This window comes from Micropterus dolomieu, linkage group LG08 (assembly GCF_021292245.1).
Source record: "Micropterus dolomieu isolate WLL.071019.BEF.003 ecotype Adirondacks linkage group LG08, ASM2129224v1, whole genome shotgun sequence".
Lineage (NCBI taxonomy): Eukaryota > Metazoa > Chordata > Actinopteri > Centrarchiformes > Centrarchidae > Micropterus > Micropterus dolomieu.
In genome coordinates this window covers 27036899-27053863 of record NC_060157.1, presented here as the reverse complement: position 1 = coordinate 27053863, position 16965 = coordinate 27036899, and the positions used below count along the sequence as shown (strand labels likewise).

At 37.8% G+C, this 16965-nt stretch overlaps 2 protein-coding genes across 2 annotated transcripts in view; both read right to left on the bottom strand.

Moving 5' to 3' along the window:
• Nucleotides 1-280: 280 nt before the first annotated feature.
• si:ch211-218o21.4 (actin-associated protein FAM107A) lies at nt 281-3729 on the bottom strand. Its single transcript, XM_046057646.1, is given in 4 exon segments — nt 281-674; nt 1739-1880; nt 3630-3688; nt 3691-3729. Coding segments are annotated over 4 exon segments (393 nt in total). The 3' UTR covers nt 281-521.
• A 4452-nt stretch (nt 3730-8181) lies between these two features.
• Nucleotides 8182-16965, bottom strand: part of efhd2 (EF-hand domain family, member D2) — a 12157-nt gene continuing 3373 nt past the window's right edge. Inside the window, exons 2-4 of the mRNA XM_046056354.1 lie at nt 13614-13761; nt 13390-13524; nt 8182-12607 (exon numbers count right to left, since the gene is read on the bottom strand). Coding sequence (XP_045912310.1) covers nt 12476-12607; nt 13390-13524; nt 13614-13761 — 415 coding nt within the window. The 3' untranslated portion in view covers nt 8182-12475. The remainder of the gene's footprint in view (nt 12608-13389; nt 13525-13613; nt 13762-16965) is intronic.

Sequence of the window (16965 nt, the reverse complement as noted above, 5' to 3'; positions counted from 1 at the left end):
TCAGCTTTATGGTCTATTTTCCTCTAAATGGGAGCATAGTTACGAAATGAACATCATGTTGTATTGAAGAAGAGCGACTGAGACCATAAAATCATTAGGAAAGTGTTTACTGAGGTAATAAACAAGCTGTGAAGTAGGGTCATTTTACATTGGATTCCTGCTTGATCTCAACATTATGTCAACAAAATATACTGTACTTTACATAGCTTCATAAGGTTTCCAGGTATTGTTATCAGATTCTTTCAATGTCTCACTCAAGTCAAAGGAGATCATACTGGGGTTCTACAACATACTGTTGATAAATAACAACTATGTCAAACAAAAATACTTACAAATATTTGACTTACACACAGTGGTAGAAGACATTTCTTTACATAGCTATAAAAGAATACTGTTCCATAAGTCTGTATCTTATCTATCATTATTAAATCCATTCATACGAATTGTCTTTCAGCTTGCACCTTGTTGTTGTTTTTGCAGGTGACGGGCAATAAACTCAAAATACACAACTAGACCAAAGTTCATTTGACATTTTGGGGGCATTCCTCTGTAGCATTGGCGTTTGCAGCCTTGTTCTGGATCGCTGAGTGGATCTTTCTTAGGTTCTGTCGGACTCTAACAAACTCCATCAACTGGGCCTCCTCTCCTATCTTCTCCTCTTCCTCCTTTTCCATCTGACAAGAGAAAAAGAAAAGCATTGGAACTACATATTCATGTAAAGATGGCAAAAAGTATTATGGGCTCACTTTATTTTACAGTACACTAATAAGATGTAATAAATTATAAATTGTATGTATCAAATTAGACGAAAACTAGAAATAATATGTTATTTATTAGACTGTAAACAAACAGTTATATCCTAGACTTAGACACCATACACCTAAATGATGTTGTAATTAGAATTAGAATATTAGACCCAAAACATACTATACTTACACACTATTATACCAAATTATACTCTTATTAGAAACCAAATAGGAGATCCTAATACACTACACCATTGTACACGATCATAGTCAAAAATAATGTGATATGAGATCCAAAATATGCTACAGTTAGATGCTGTTCTACCCTTACTACCTAATTATGCTGTAATTGTTGTGAGACACATAATGTACACAGACAGATCTCTATTTAGACAACTGTAAACAGACATTAGTAAACAATTTGTGTTTTCTTAGATTTTCAGTATTTATTTTCGTGCTGTGTTTTCTACATTTGTGTGTTCTGTATTTGGATTTCATTTGAAATGCCGCTTGTTGTTACAGTAGTGATGTATTTCACTGCATAGGATGTTTCTCAATTTGCTACACTTAAATACCGTACTACATGCCAACTATTTGAATTTGTTTTGTTTTTACAAGTTGCAGTGTTCAAGCTGTAAGGCAATTTTTGCCAAAACATGTGATGATGGTAGCCAAATTTCACATGACTGAGATTGACACAGTAACGAGTTAGCTGTCATAATAGATGCAATAATAGTGCAAATGCTTCTTAGGGATGAAAACACCAACATTAAACTCAAATAACATCCTGCACAACAATACAAGGCTAATTCGATTCCAGTCGGACTTGGTGCTCAATAGCAGTGTCTAATGCAGTGTCTACCGTGAGAAAATCTACGTTTAGTAAAGCAGAGCAGCACTTCATGGTAGTAACAGTGTAGTAAACAGAGTGTAGGCAGGATCATGAAAGTATTAAATGGAGCCCTCATAAAGCTGTAAACAGGATTTCTTACCTCAAGTTGTTTCTGCTGACGTCTGAGCAGCACATCCTCCAGAGGAGTCCTGCTCTGTCCCTCCTCTTCCCGGACACTCTGCACCCTCTTCCTCCTCTCCAGCGCCTGCTGAAGTTCTGACCTGCTGCTCAGCGCCAGACCCCTTAGCCCATAGAGGAAGAGAGAGAGCTGACATTAGACATGGTGGAAAAGTCAAAGGACAGGTGGTTTATAGATGGTATGACAGGGTCTAGTTTTCCCAAATTTGAAATCACAATTATTCAGTTACAGTACAGTGCACATATAATGTATCTTTGTCTTTACATCTGTCCTAAATGCACACATCTGGTGGAGTCAATATTATGGTTTTCTTATTCTGTCTTTTCCTGATGCAATAATACAAAATAAAAATTTTTATTCCATTTTCACTCATCCTAGTTCTTTTTATTGGGATGGCATTTAAACCTTTCTGATGTTGTGTGCAGGTTTTATTCAGTATTTTGTTTAAATGTGACCTATGGCCATATGAACATTCTGGTGAAAAGTTTTAAATATTCAGTCTGTGGCTTTTTTGCTGGCTCCAATATGTCTGACATAGAATGATAAACAGTGGGAGAGTGTGTACCCATCTTTAGTTTTACATAATCTCACAAACTCTGACACCAAATTCTAATTGCAGCGTAGCTGAACAACATGACTAAGCTGCCATTTTGTTTCTCAATTATTTACGTGGACTTTGTGTTTATGATAACGATTGCTGTTTGGGAGGGAGGTATTATGTGTTGTTTTGCCCAAACCAATCAGTAGCAAATGAGATATCTAACCAGGTGACATCACTGTCAGCTGACAGAGAAACTGCGGAGCAGCTGAAACTTTCCACAATAATCAAACAAATATGTCGTTTTAAGAGCTGGTCTTTTAGCAAGTAAACATTAAACAATCTTTCTTGTCATGAATGTATTGTAATGTATTGAATATATATATATATATATGTAATGAATCATGAACGTAGTTTGTATGATCCCCATTCTTGACCACAACGCTCTGATTCTCAGTTTTTAATTCAAGCACCTAGCAAGACTATTTGAATCTCGGAACATACGCTAGATGATTCTGTGGTCTGGAACCAGGATAATTACAGGGTAGAGCAGACATAAGATATGCAAAGATAACAGGTTTATGGTGTGGTAAGACAGAAATTCCTTTCCCATTCATTTCAATGATGAAGGAGGTGAGACGCATTCACTCCCGGTCACAAATTGACCGAGCTGCGTTTGCCCAGATTCGCAGAGTTCAAAATGATTAAACAGAGCACACACATAATAAATTATGACACTACATTAAATACCAGGAACCAAAATTCCCATGGTAGATTGTTTTTGTTTTTGAAGTGATATTAGGTTCATCATAAACTTGAGCTGTTACAATAGATTAGTGTTTGAGTTCTGCTAAAATGTTTTTCTGGTTACATTGTGTAACCAGGGAGGTCAGATTAACAGGCAGCAACACTAAAATTGGTTCACTGAGTGTTATCAGCACAAGCCTATGGTTGAGCCAGGTCAGTCCTCCTGTTAACGTATCACTTTACACTGCTTCATGCTCCCAGTGGCCTAAAGGACTGCAGCAGCATGGAGTGAAGGTGTATGATTGCAAGTTTGTAAGAGAAAGAAAGATACTCTCATGCATTCTTAATGACACCTGCTTTAGAGAAGAATGACTGAGGAGAAAGGCATTAGATACATTTTGATGACGGACACATAAGTACATCATTTCTTACAAAAAGCTGAGTAGTTTAATGGTCCTAAATTCATGTCCTCGTCTTACAAAGGACTACTGCTTGTTTGTAATTAAATCATATCAGAATTCGCCCATTCATATTTGAACGTTTTGGTTTGCCCTGTATGGTGCCTACCTCTTGTGGGCCAGTAGCAGTTCCTTGTGAAGCTCATTGTGAGTCCTGGAAGCCTTTATGGGGTTTGACTGACCTGCAGAGCCTTCAGCTTTGACTCCATTATCTGACAGAGAAATCATGCCAAAGACACATCAAAACAGAACTGAATACCTTAACAGATAATGATCAATTTCACCCAGCTGTACAGCAGGAAGAAATGAATGAGACCATGTCAAGCTGCTCATGAATACGGTGGAATCACTGTCAGACAAATTATAAACAAGACACCAGTATTTTCTGAACTTAATTATCAGTAACATACTATTATTAAGAGGGTAATGAGTAATTTGTAATGCCCCTCCCCTGAACGTGCATCCTATTGTATTTAGCAGCTGTGGTTAGCATTGTTTGCTTTGCTTTTAGCTTGGTTGCTAATAACACATTTAGGAGATAAAAATTCCACCTTAAAGGAACATTTTTCTGAAATGCACTTTTTCTGTGAGTGAGATAAGACAATCGGTATTAGTCTCATGTCTGTGTGCTAAGTACGGAGATGTAGAAGACATGGTTAGCCTAGCTTAGCCCATAGCTAACCCTAAGTGGAAAAAATGCTTATCAACACGTGTAAAACTCCCTAAATCAGTTGTTCTCAAAGTGGGGTCCGGGTTGCCCAAGGGGTACCCGGAGGATTCCAGGGGGTTCCCAGCAAAAAAGGGGAATCATTTATTTTCAATAGTGACAGAAGGTTTTACTATTTCGGTCAACGGATTCATACACTTTCTGTAATAAAACATCTAAAAGCCAAAATCCTATCAGATGGGAGACCCAGGGACAGAATCTCATCAAATGGCAGTTCGTGGTCTAATTTGTATCAGTTAAGTGGTCTTTCAGGTGAAAAAGTTTAAGAACCACTGCTCTAAATAACACATTTTGTCTCCTTTTTCTCTCTAAAACAAGTGTAGAAATGACAGTTCGTGTTTGTATGGAGAGTTACATGCTGGAACTATTTCTTGGAGAACAGACAGTCAAAAGACAAAAACTGTGTGCAGCTTCCTAAAGTCTTGTCATCACAGTGAGGTTGCCAAGTTTGGTACAATTATACATTTACAGAGTCACACTTGTGGCTACTCACTGACTGTATCTGGCAATGTGCGCTATAGCCAGAGACGCTTCACAGAAGTAGCCTACTGGGAAGATGGTTACAAGAATAGATCCAGGACTAAACTCCCACTAAAGCCATAAGCTAGTTTTTACACTTCTGTTCATGTACAGGTTAAACATGGTTTATGATACCACATCCTGAAATAAACTTAAATTTGAAGAAAGAAACACAGGTATTGACATATAAGGTGTTCAACATAGACACCATTTTCTAATCCTTTCTGTGGGAATGTTTTTAATTATCGTTAATTACACCACAGAGGACTGTCTTGTACAAGTTGCACTGACCTCTTCTGTGATTGCTGCTCTGTGGATGAGTATTGTTTATCATCCTGCTTCTGGAGGCCTGACGGATCTCTATATTTGTGTTATTATTGTTGTTAAGAAATGAACCTTCAAGAGATATGGAGGTCTGAAGTTGAGGTGTATTCAGTAAGAAGCTTGGACCGAGGATGGGATGGTTTGGCCGTTGTGGGAGATAGAAGGAAAGGGCAGCAGAGGTGATTCTCAGTGCATGAAAAGACTCGATGGAGGGCAGCACCTGAGGACCTGGCATGGAGCCGCAGCTCCTGCTGCATGCTGGATAGCTGCTGGGGGGAGAGGGAGCAGCGCGTGATGACAGGCTCAGCATAATGGGAAGAGAGATTGAAATCAGAAAACAGAGCAGACAGAGATACAGTAGTGTGGAAACAGATAGCTTAAGTAGAGATGTATAATTGATCCTGTCAGTGAGCAGGTGTGTTATGTAAATGACTCATCACAGAGCAGATAAGCAACGGTGCAGTGACAGAGATTCAATGGTGTAGGATTACATAACTAGAAAATGCAGAAACTAAGGAAAAACTTGTTGCATAACAAGTGCCGCACTACTAAGAAGAAAAACACAGATGTCTACACACTAGTAGTTGCATGAATTTACAACGAGCACTGCAGTTGCTCTCTTGGGTAGAGTTTTTTTTCTTGAAGAGACTTACATTCATAATACTAATTGTTGACATGGAGAAATGTATATATAAATTATGTTCATTTCAATTCAATGGGGCTTTCTTGGCATGAAAACAAAATACATACATAAATAAAAAGACAAACATAACGGAAGAAATATGCTATAAAACTATATATAAAGAGATAAGTAAAATAAGATAAAAATAATAATAAATGTAGATTTGCAGTTAAAAAATACAAATACAATATTGTTTAATACATACAATGCTAAATTTAATGTTACAGAAATTATAGAAAAGGAGAAACTACACTTCCTACAACACATTACATCCTGATGATTCTGTGATCCTGTGTCTTTATGATGAAATTAAAAAAACACAGGAGGAATGTGACAATTAGAAACAATACTAGCTGCATGTAGCTCTATATGCTAAAGATAATGCAGTAGAATCTAAAGGAAAATATATACAGACTTCAGCCCTACCTCTGTTGTACCGGTCCTTCATCAGAGGCTGTTGTCTGAGAACATTAGCCATCGTGTGGAGCTGACGGACAGTGATACTATTGAGTGCCCTGTTACTTGAGAGCCCTCAATGTGGCATTCACTTACTGTCTGGCCCCTCATGTTCACAGTCCACAGGAAGACACTGTTTGGAAAGTAAGACTAGCAATTGCAGTGCTTTTACCTGTTTCTACTTCATATACAACATTCATGATGTCAATGGTCAATTCTGCAAAACATCCCAGCTGCTGGGATTCTCATTTGTGCAATTCCATGGGGTGTTATTGAACTATAAAATAATATTAACAATAATACATTTATTTTACAACATATATTTATGTATATATTTATTTACACATTTTATTTTACATTAAGTCATTTATAACTCCTTTTACTGTGACATACTGGTCACTACTCATAATGACTACCATAAAGCCCGTGGAGGCTGTATAATGTCTCCTTGTCAAGTCAGACAAAATAACATACACATTTCTTTTAGCAAACTGGAGTTGTTCTTTGGAAGGGATGGTCAAAACTTTGCTATTAAGTGACACTGAGGAAGTTTAGATCCAATGCTCTTGGAGCTTTGCCCATTGTAGGGACAAAATGTCAGGATATCTTGGCCCTGCTGCATCAGTACTGTGTAATGCATCTTTTGTGAGTCCGCCTATGGAAGTGCAATGCGAAATCAAGTGCTTCTTTAAAAAAGTTTCTCTAACTTGGATTTAGTCTATTGTCAGTTTTAAAGTGCTACTACTCACAAATTGCTGCTGACTTAAAAGTTCAGTGTGTAAGTTTTAGTGGCATCTAGTGAGGAGAGTTGTAAATTGCATATGTCCTCTGTGAGCTAGCAGAGAGTTGCCAGTCAAGAAATAAGGTTTCTTTACATTTGATTATTCAGTAAAACCATATGTTATTGTGTTACAACTTGTAAGAGACATCATGTAAGTGTTACATGATGTCTCATTCTCTTGTAATACATTATTTTACTATACTGTAATCATACTTTGTTACATCTTGGGAGGGTTGGCTCAATCTGGACAAATATACCAAAGTAAATGAAGAACAACTCAAAAACTATCACATCTAGTGCATCAAGTATGGCCACTGACAGGTAACAGGAAAATGAAAGCCTCACTGTTTCTGCAACACAGTCCATTATAAACCACATAATACATGAAGTTTACAAAGGCATTGGCAGGTGAGGATCAAGGCTCCTCTCACTTTAGATAAGCAATCTGCAAATCTTACCAAAATGTCTTTTTCAATTTTTAAAAATACAACAGAAACACAAGTGGTCTTGATTGCCATAATTTCAGCTTGTGGTAAAACGGTGCAACGTTTTTAATGGGCATTTAGCATGTGAAAGTACACATTTGTGTGCACAGTGGCAAAGCACTATCCCCCCCAAAAAACAATTTTTTTTAATGCAAATTCAGAAAGTATTCATTATTGGTCACTTGATAGTCACACAGTCATGTTATGTGTCACTATTAGCAGTAATAGTTGCTTCGTAACTTTACAGCACAGTGTTTCGCAGGGACATTTATTACTGTAGCACATCGTGCTTACGCTGTGAACACGAGGTGATTATAATGGAGCTGTTTGCAAAGCATTTACATTTACTCATTTAGGTGAGGCTTTTATCCAAAGCGCCAGCTCTGAGTAAAGTGTAATAATGAGTGTGAAATAAAGTCAAGTAAACTCTGGAAATTGGTTTTCCCACAGTCCACAACTAAATAAGACAAGTTAATACATATTTCTCTTTCTGTAATGAATTACACCTAAAGATTCTAATTTCCAACTTATTCCAATCCTTATTTAGGGCAATTGACATAGGTGTTTTTAGAGTGCACCTGCAGAGGATGAAAACAAATTGCTGGGTTTTTGGGTTACTCTCTTGATGTTGTTTACAGAAAGACGGGCATGACCATATACTGTCTAAAAGACGGTGATCACACACACTTTATTGCAACAAAAGGGTGCACTTTATTGAAAATCAAAATAAAGGTGTATTAGAAAGATTTCTCATTTCTTATCAGCATACAAGACAGTACAGCTGTACATGCTAACAAAAAAACAAAGAAGGAAAAACTAAATCAACCCTTATTCTGCTATTCAGCCCAGAGCCCCCACATTCCCTCCCAGCTCAGTTTTTCACAGTTGACTTTCTAAACATCAGAGAGGGAACATAGATTTAAAGTTGAGTCCTTGTACTTTTGAAGCTATTCCCAGTCCCTCAGAGTGGATACATGTCTCTCAGTGGCAAAGAATGAGAATTGCAGCAGAAAAATACATCCATAGCACTGATGGACTTCAGGCTTCAATGTTGATGAATGACAGACTGCTATGCCAACAATAGAATGCCAAGCAAATACCAACAATGGTCAACAGCTTTCTAAATAACTATATTCTGCAGTTATCATTGTCAATATCATTTCCATTCACATTTTTGTTGCCATATAGAGAAAAGCTCCACTGGACTGGGCCCAGAGACAGTAGTTTGGCACTATTCTGTTAACAGTAGGGACATTAAGGAATGAAGTGGGAGGAGAATTCAGTGGCAAGATAACTATTCATGGAATCCACTATGTGTGCGCTCAACTTAAAGTCTGCATTCTCCATCAGTAATTAGGTCATGTTTAATGTTCTGAAGTTTATTGTTTCCCGTTACCCCTCCAATACATAATACAGTGTTAGCATAGTCCATAGACAAGATTAATAGAAAATCACCAAGGAGACACAACAGTGAAAGATTTCCATGTAATTAGGGCTCATAATTTTTGTTTGTTTTTTCCCCCTCAAAAGAACAAAAATTAAAAATCAGTGTAATATGGTGTGATATATATATCTCACACCAGGGAAAAAAATACATGAACAATCTGACAAAAATACTCACTAACCATCCTCTACTTCACACAAGAAACAACATGCTGCACACCCCCCCATCCTAAAAAAAAGGTACTGGGTATTTTTGGTTCTTATTAAGTACATTTTGGCCACAATGTGCTGTGAAGTGCTGGCATAATAACGAACCAAAAGTTTCTCTCTCATACATTAAGTAACAAATGAGCCCTAAAAATGTTTTTGATTGCTCTGTGCTATCCAGAAGCCCTGAGAGGCAAGTGAGAAAATAAATCTGGTGATCCATTTTCTAAGTCTGATCTAACTTGTTTTCTGTTTTGCCAAGATAACCATTCCTTAAATTCTTTTCCCGTCTGTGAAACAGGTGGGTTTAAAATCTTTGGCAGGTGAAATTATTTAGCTTCACCTGAAAGAAAACATGAATGCCTTTACTAATTTAGGGCGTGGGTAGTGGTAGTGGTGCACTTCAGCCTCTAGTGGCCACAATGAGTGTTACAACAACGCACACTTGGACAAAATGGTCATGACAAAAAAAACAAACAAAAAAAAGGTTTTGACCTGCAAAAACACTTTTCACAGATAAGAAAAAATTGCTTTTCTCTTCACCTGTTCTTATAAACAAACATCTCAGAATTTAAAATGATAATCCTGAAGATCATTTAGACTAATGTAATATGTGATATTTAACTGGTGATTTGAAGAAACACCCAGTCAACATACATGTTTTATAAATTTAGATATATGACGAGGTGGTTGAATACACTATTACATCATTCATAAGTACATGTTTCTGATACAGAAGATGACCTACTATATGACAGTGTATGTCAGTGTCGCCCACTGTTATACATCACATCAGTAAACAGTTTCCTTTTTATTTTATTTATTTTTTTACTTGCTTGGAATTTGGACAACAGACTTTTGTAAAATATACAATAATATGATCAGTTGTGTACAAACTATTGAGAACATTCAGTAATGTTACTGCAAGGAATTCATAAAACGCATCAAATGTCACTGACCTATGGCATGCCCTGTGCTCTCATTAACTCAGGCTATTTGTTGTTCTCTTCATGAACGCACAATAGAGGAAACTAACGAGCCGTACTGCACATGTAACCATGACACACTGAGAAGTAAACAGTGTGAGCGTTTGGGATTCAACAACAGAGATGCACTAACTTTGGATAAAGGTGAGGCTGTTCTCTTATAAAAATGGGCCTGCCTTGCAGTAACATTACCATGACAATAAAAGTGAAGTCAACTGTTTATGGTTAGGTTACGTGGGTTGCATTACAATCAGTTAGAACAAATTTTGCTTGTAATTAATAGGTGTTTGTACTTTGTTAAAAAGATCACATGCTGTTGCTGGATTATCTTTAAAATAATGGCAGTCCATTATCTCTATATGGTGTAATAGCAATTATGCTGAATAGCTTAGGGTTGCTACCATGCATCCATGAGCACAATCCACCAAACGGTCTTCAGGATCAACACTTTAAGTTTCAAAGACAGGAAGATAATGTTGAATTAAAGTTAAATCTACTTTCTCTGAATTAAGACACTTACATCAAATGATCAAGTAAGTGCAAATTGGGCATCTCTTTGCCAAAAACATTTACCTGATTACAGATCATACACAAGCTCACAACAAGTAAGGACCACAGGGAAGTAGCTGATTAGCATTCAAGGCTGGGTTCAATTTCTAAACAAGGATTTGAAGATCTTGCTAAGAAGTTATACTCTTCGTCTTTTGATAAGACATGAAGGCAGCAGCTCACATGAGGGGAAGCACTAGTCACATCTCTGCCAGGACTCGCACTTCTCTTCCCTTACTACTCGTGGCAAACTAATGACACACTGTGCTCACATCCGCCAGAAGGTCAACATTTAAAGCGAGACAACAGCAAAATATGTAAAGCAGTGTAAGCTTTTAAGCACCACAAGTTGTACTGGTCCAAGTGCCATCATGGAACAGGGGATATTCTGTGTAAGACCTACAGATTCATACGGGGGAGGGGGAAGCGCATTCAGTCGGAACATTTCTTTTTTTAAAAGAGAAGCCTACGCCTTATTTGCATAGTTTTAGGCTATCATTCCTATCAGGCATGAAAACAGTCATTCAGTGTTGAGCTGCAGGTACTTGAGTCCAAACCACTAATCCCCTTGTCTGCAAATCAAAACACAAGTGAATGCAAACTAAATGTTTGTTTTTATCGCCAACTACTGTAAACAAATCAAATTTTAACCAGGAAGTATTGCCCGGAAAATTTGGATGTTTAACTTCCAGATTACGGTCTGCAAAATTAAAGCAGAGAGTCTACAGCGAAGTCACCTCATCTCCAGATCTGAGCTCTAAAGTTGGTGAATAAATGTTAACAGAGCTGATAGGAAAGGAATCGTTTCCCGAAAATGGAAAAAAAGACAAAAACAAAACTATTTCAAAGCTGTATTTCAGAGGGCCGACGCAAAACATGACGCTAAAGACTGACCAACACCACAACTATCCCAAACCACAACTACCAAAATCTACTCAATACCCACCCAACCCCATTGTACAAAAATACAGAGCTGACAGTAAAAAAGTACAGCTCAGCTATTTGTTCAACATTTAACACTGAACTGAATTTTATGTGACAGATGGATTGCACGTCTGCAAAGTGTCACTGTGGATTTAATGAGTTTGGGAATGAGCAATGTCAAATATAGCTCAAACAAGCTGACTGACACTGTAGCCTGGACAGTGCAACAAGCGCATTCATCACTATTCTACGCAAAGACTAAGAACTGGACACTGGGTCATTTTAGCTCGAGGCCAACTGGAGTAACGACTTCTTGACTTTGAAAGTTTATTAGATGTCAAAACACTGCACAGCAGTTTATTCTCTGGAAAGTTATCACAGTGACAATCATTTCAACGATTTTTTGCCAGAGCCGTCTGCGTCGGCGGCGCCACTGTGCCGACACAGTTGATATGTGGGTAAAATTGGCTCTTTGATGTTGGGGACACAGTGATGGATGACTGATACTGTAAGAATTATCTGTTCATTTAGCTCCTTACAGACTGCTCTCATGGAAATCCTGCTATAATTGCACTAAACTTGTATTGTTTTTTTCAGAGTGTTACTGAGCTAAAGAGCTAAATGAACAGATGCTTCTAGACAGATGGATCAATGATTCTTTTTGTTATCTGTAAAAGCGCAGACAGTGCTGATTTTTCATAATGTATCCAGTCCGTTGTATCGTAGACTAGTGACCAGCATGTGTGGGTCTTTCAACCTGTGTGTGACTCAGGACTACCACCGTCTGGTATACATGGAGCGCTCAAACACACACATTGACAAACACTAGTAGAGCACAGAAAGTGAGAGGTCCTGAGAGGAGAGAGAGGTGATCACTTGAAGGCTGCCTGCAGTTCTCTGAAAGCAGCTCCTCTCTGTTTCTGCTCCTCGAGCTGCTTCTTCTTGGCCTCCTGCTCCTGGCGGATCTCTGCCTCAAACCGGTTGGACTCATTGATGGCCTGGACCTGTCCAACAGGAAAACACGCAGCTGTCAGGTGATGGAGCCAAGAGCTGAGAATCGAAACTGAATTTCAAAGAGAGAATAGGCAGGGTTTTGTAAGAAACCTGCATCCTGTAAGTAGCACATTGTGTGTTGCACCCAGTATCAAAAATTTAAGAAATAAAAAAGGTAGGCACAGGATGCATCAGATATTTATTATAGATAAATATCTGCTCTATAACTCATTATATTTTGTGTTAAGATTTTAAACTAAACTCTTAAGTTGCCAATAGGTGTGAATTTTCCTTTGTTTTCTTTTTTTAAATTTCACATTCGATACTGATTTGGTTGTTTTTTTATTTTTTGTCTATTAATACACACATCGTTTTATTTATTTTTAATATTTATTTTTTACTTTATTAAAATGTTTTTTTATTATTTCATTTTTAAACACACACAAACTTTTGCTGTTTTATTTACTCATTTAATGAAATGTATGAAATGAATTGTTATTTTGTGATTTATTTGTAGCCTTGGCAATATTGTTGTTTTACATTCATGCCAATAAAGCTGAACTGAATTAGAATGGTGTCAATTTGTCCATTCATCAATATTTCACATTATCGTTTAATTTTATTTGTTGATTTTAATTTGTTTTATGACTTTTCATTTAGTGTTTAAGTGTAATTTTTGTATTTTAAAATATAGAATATTTTTATTCTATATTTTCCCGTTTTACATGCGCTACTACATTGACGGTGCGTTTGGCTCCGAGCGATGCCAAACAGCAGTATGGAGTCATCTTACTTTGGCTTCAAAGAAGGTCTTGGCTCCTTTAACCCCCTCTGTGGAGACATCGATTTCAGTGAGGCGAGCGAGGACACTGAGGCCGCTGTCCTCTGCCAGCTCTCCTGCTGCCGCCTTCCTGAAGATCAGCAGGAACTGAGGACAGGAAGAACAGAGAGACATGGACATATAGTGAAGGAACATCCCATCCTCTGACTGATTCTAATCTGGTTTTCTTGTTTCACCTCTCTGAAGCTGAGCTTGTTGTCCAGGTCCTCGTCCACCTCCTTCATCATGTTCTTCAAACCGAGGTGTGTCTGTGGGGCTCCGAGCTTCTCCATCATCAGCTTCAGCTCCATCAGGTCAATGAAGTTGTCTTTCTCAACATCATACCTTGACAGAATAAAGTAGAACTGTTTGTTAAATGAAAATCTCACCTTCCACCATGTGCATGCTGTGCCATTTTTAAGCCTCGCTGATAGTTTTGGTGTAATTTCTCCAGGTTTTTGAGTTATCTGTTTAAGAGATTTCTGCCTACAGCCTAATAAAATGAAATTCTCTTTGTGGTTTGTTTGATGTTTTGTTCACAGCATTGAAAATAATTCAACAATATGTTTTTAGTAGTTTTTAGTGTCCCAGACCTCACCATCTATTGTTTTCACTGGAACTACTCTCCACTGAACAAATAAAACCCCTTTCCACCGCAGGAAGTTGCGTTGCGAAATGTAACGTGAAACGTAACCTAACGTGTATCCATGGTCTCTGGTTGGGCTTTTGCTTCCTCTGTTCCAATACCGTTTGTGGAGAGGAGGCCATTTAGAGGGAGTCAGACGTTAGAGACCAAATGGATTCTCCGTCAGTGGACAGATCTCATGCTGAAGCAAATGTGAGAGAAAATCAACAACAAGTAACGCTTTTTTTGTTTCCATTGGTGTCAGTGATGCTATCAACGAAGGCTGAATGATTTTGAAAAAATATTCTATTCCGATTATTTTGACTGATTTGTGAAATTGGAGGGAATTATAGTGATCACATCATTATTCTCGTTTTCATAAAAAAAAAAAAAAAAAACCATTGTGCCTCCTGCAGTAGGCCATATTGCGATTTCAATAAGATTTCGATTAATTGTTCAGCTCTACTATTCCTTGTGTCACATATAATCCTAGCTTTAAATTCTGGAAAAGTGCTAATAGTCCCTTTTTGAAAAGATTTGTTTCTGAAAAGAGAGGTTGCTGATAAACTGATGTAACGGCATTGTTTAATGCTGTGAACAGCATATCCATTCATCTCCATTTCATCTGGTTATAGAAGTGAGTGGATACATACTTATTTGTAATTTGGATGAAATGACTGACTGTGTCTACCACAGTCAAAACAAACAAGGCGTGTGTGTGCTGCCAAAGCGTTTCCCCCCCACCGGTTATACTTCTACTATTCATGCAAAGTAGTAGTGACGCATGCGTAGTATATGTGTGAACAACCGAGTGAAACATTCTGGATGCTTTCCAGGAGCGAACATGTGCTCTGTTATCCCTGTATTTAAATAATATTGTGTCTGCCCCCTCTCTATGACGGCTGGCTTTTCACCCGCCTTTCAGTGTGCCGTTCAGAAAAGGTGTAAATAATTTTGCCTTCTGATGAAGTTGGCAAACGTGTCATTTTTAACTCATCTGTAATTGATAATTTACTAACAAATACCCCACACACTGCGTAATAAAGATCAATACGTAATCCTTTATTGAAGATATCAGATTCATTTTCAACTGTTGACCAACTATAAAAAGGTACTCAACACTCAAGTTGTCCACTGACACTTGCCTGTCCCTCCTGAGACACTGATTCAGCCTGTGTGGATCAGTGATTGGTGGGAAATGTTTACACAGGAAGTGATGAATCCAGTGCGGATTGATAACTATCTTTTCTTTAAAACAGCAGTGAGTGTGCTCCACCTAAAAGCTGGAGTAACACTAGATATGGTTTTGATTCAGAGAAGGCAGTTTTTACACTTGTTCTCTTACAGGATATCTCGCAGTTGTTCAGAGACACTCGGAGTGTAAATGTAGTACTTTATAAAACCTTCTAAAAACACAAAAAACAAACATTTCAAAATCTTGTCATTAATTTAATCAGAAAGTGAAAGTGGTTAACGAATCTCTTACTGAACTTCTTTTCTCTGCCTGCCCTTCCTATCAGCAATGTGTAGAAAACATTTAGGCAGCAGGGTTCTATTTTTAGCCACAGCTGATGCTCACCTTTCACCTGTTCAAAACTGCCGGCACATTATATCTGTTGTAGATAATTAACTTAATTTATACCATTTATGAAACTTCTCTTGTGTAATATGTCAGTTGGCTGCAGCTGTCAGTTACATATTTGGATATGAACTAGGCTCAAATAGGCGAATAGGTGATTACAGACCAGGCGTTATACTTATTTGTAACTTAATAAAGCAGGACTACCCAAAGCACTGCTCTATGCTAACAACTACTTTTAGATCTGTGCTATGTACAACCATAGACGGTAAATAAAACTACAACTGAGGAAGTGCCCATCAGATTACATTTCCTCTCTGGCAGGCAGAGTTCATGTTCAGACAAGCTAATTTCTTCCTGAATACTTTCTGACTTATTTACATAGTCAATTATCTTTCCGTCCTACTTCAGACTTCCACCTGACTGTGACTACTTTCAGCAGTTAACTCCCTCCAGTCTCTGTGTTGAGTAACTTTTTAATGTATCTTTTCCAAGTTGGTGTCACTGGTTGGCACGGTTCCACATCTATTTTGAGATATTTGTTTTCCAAAGAGACTTCTCAGGGGGGAAAAAAAAAAAATAAAGCAAAAGAGCCACTGGGTCCCCGTTTCCCATGAAGGGAACTGCTGAATCTTTTATTTCCCCAGTTCAAACTGTGGTCTCCTTCAGATTTTTATCAGCCACAAAACTGTCACCTGATCTTTGTAGCTTCCCACATCCAACAGAAAGATACTCCCACTTCCTGTGCTGTGTGCGCGACCAAAAAAACCAACAAAAAAAAAACAGATGAGATTTGATCATTTGGACTGAAACCTGGATGATTCAGATCAAGAGCCAAACTTCGGTTTTGTCATTGGCAGGGGCTTTTTACCCATGGTTATGCTTTATTCTGCCAAACCTTTTCTTTATATATGCTTTTACAGTTTTCCTAAGGCAGGACATTTATGTTTTGTCATTAATAATTTATAATCACTTATATTTAATCTGAGACTGCAGTTAACATTTCTCTGCACAGTACCTTTTTGTGTTTAGTTACAATTGTATATATTTGGTGCCCTGGTTATGTCAGCTGTCAAACAGAAGCATTTCTGGTGTAGCCGTAAAGACCTTCTTTATTCCTTTCAATTATAAATAGAATAGGATGTCTAATGGGGACTGCGGTTGAAATTTTTTTCTAAACAATTACATTACACTGTATTACAAATACAAAGAATAAATTAAACCAACCAGCTTTTGATGGATCCTTATGGCACCAAGCAGACCCGTTGTATTTCTGCAGAATGCTATCCTCTAAAACAGCCTCCTGACTGCATGATGTGTATCATATATTAGGGCTGGACGATAC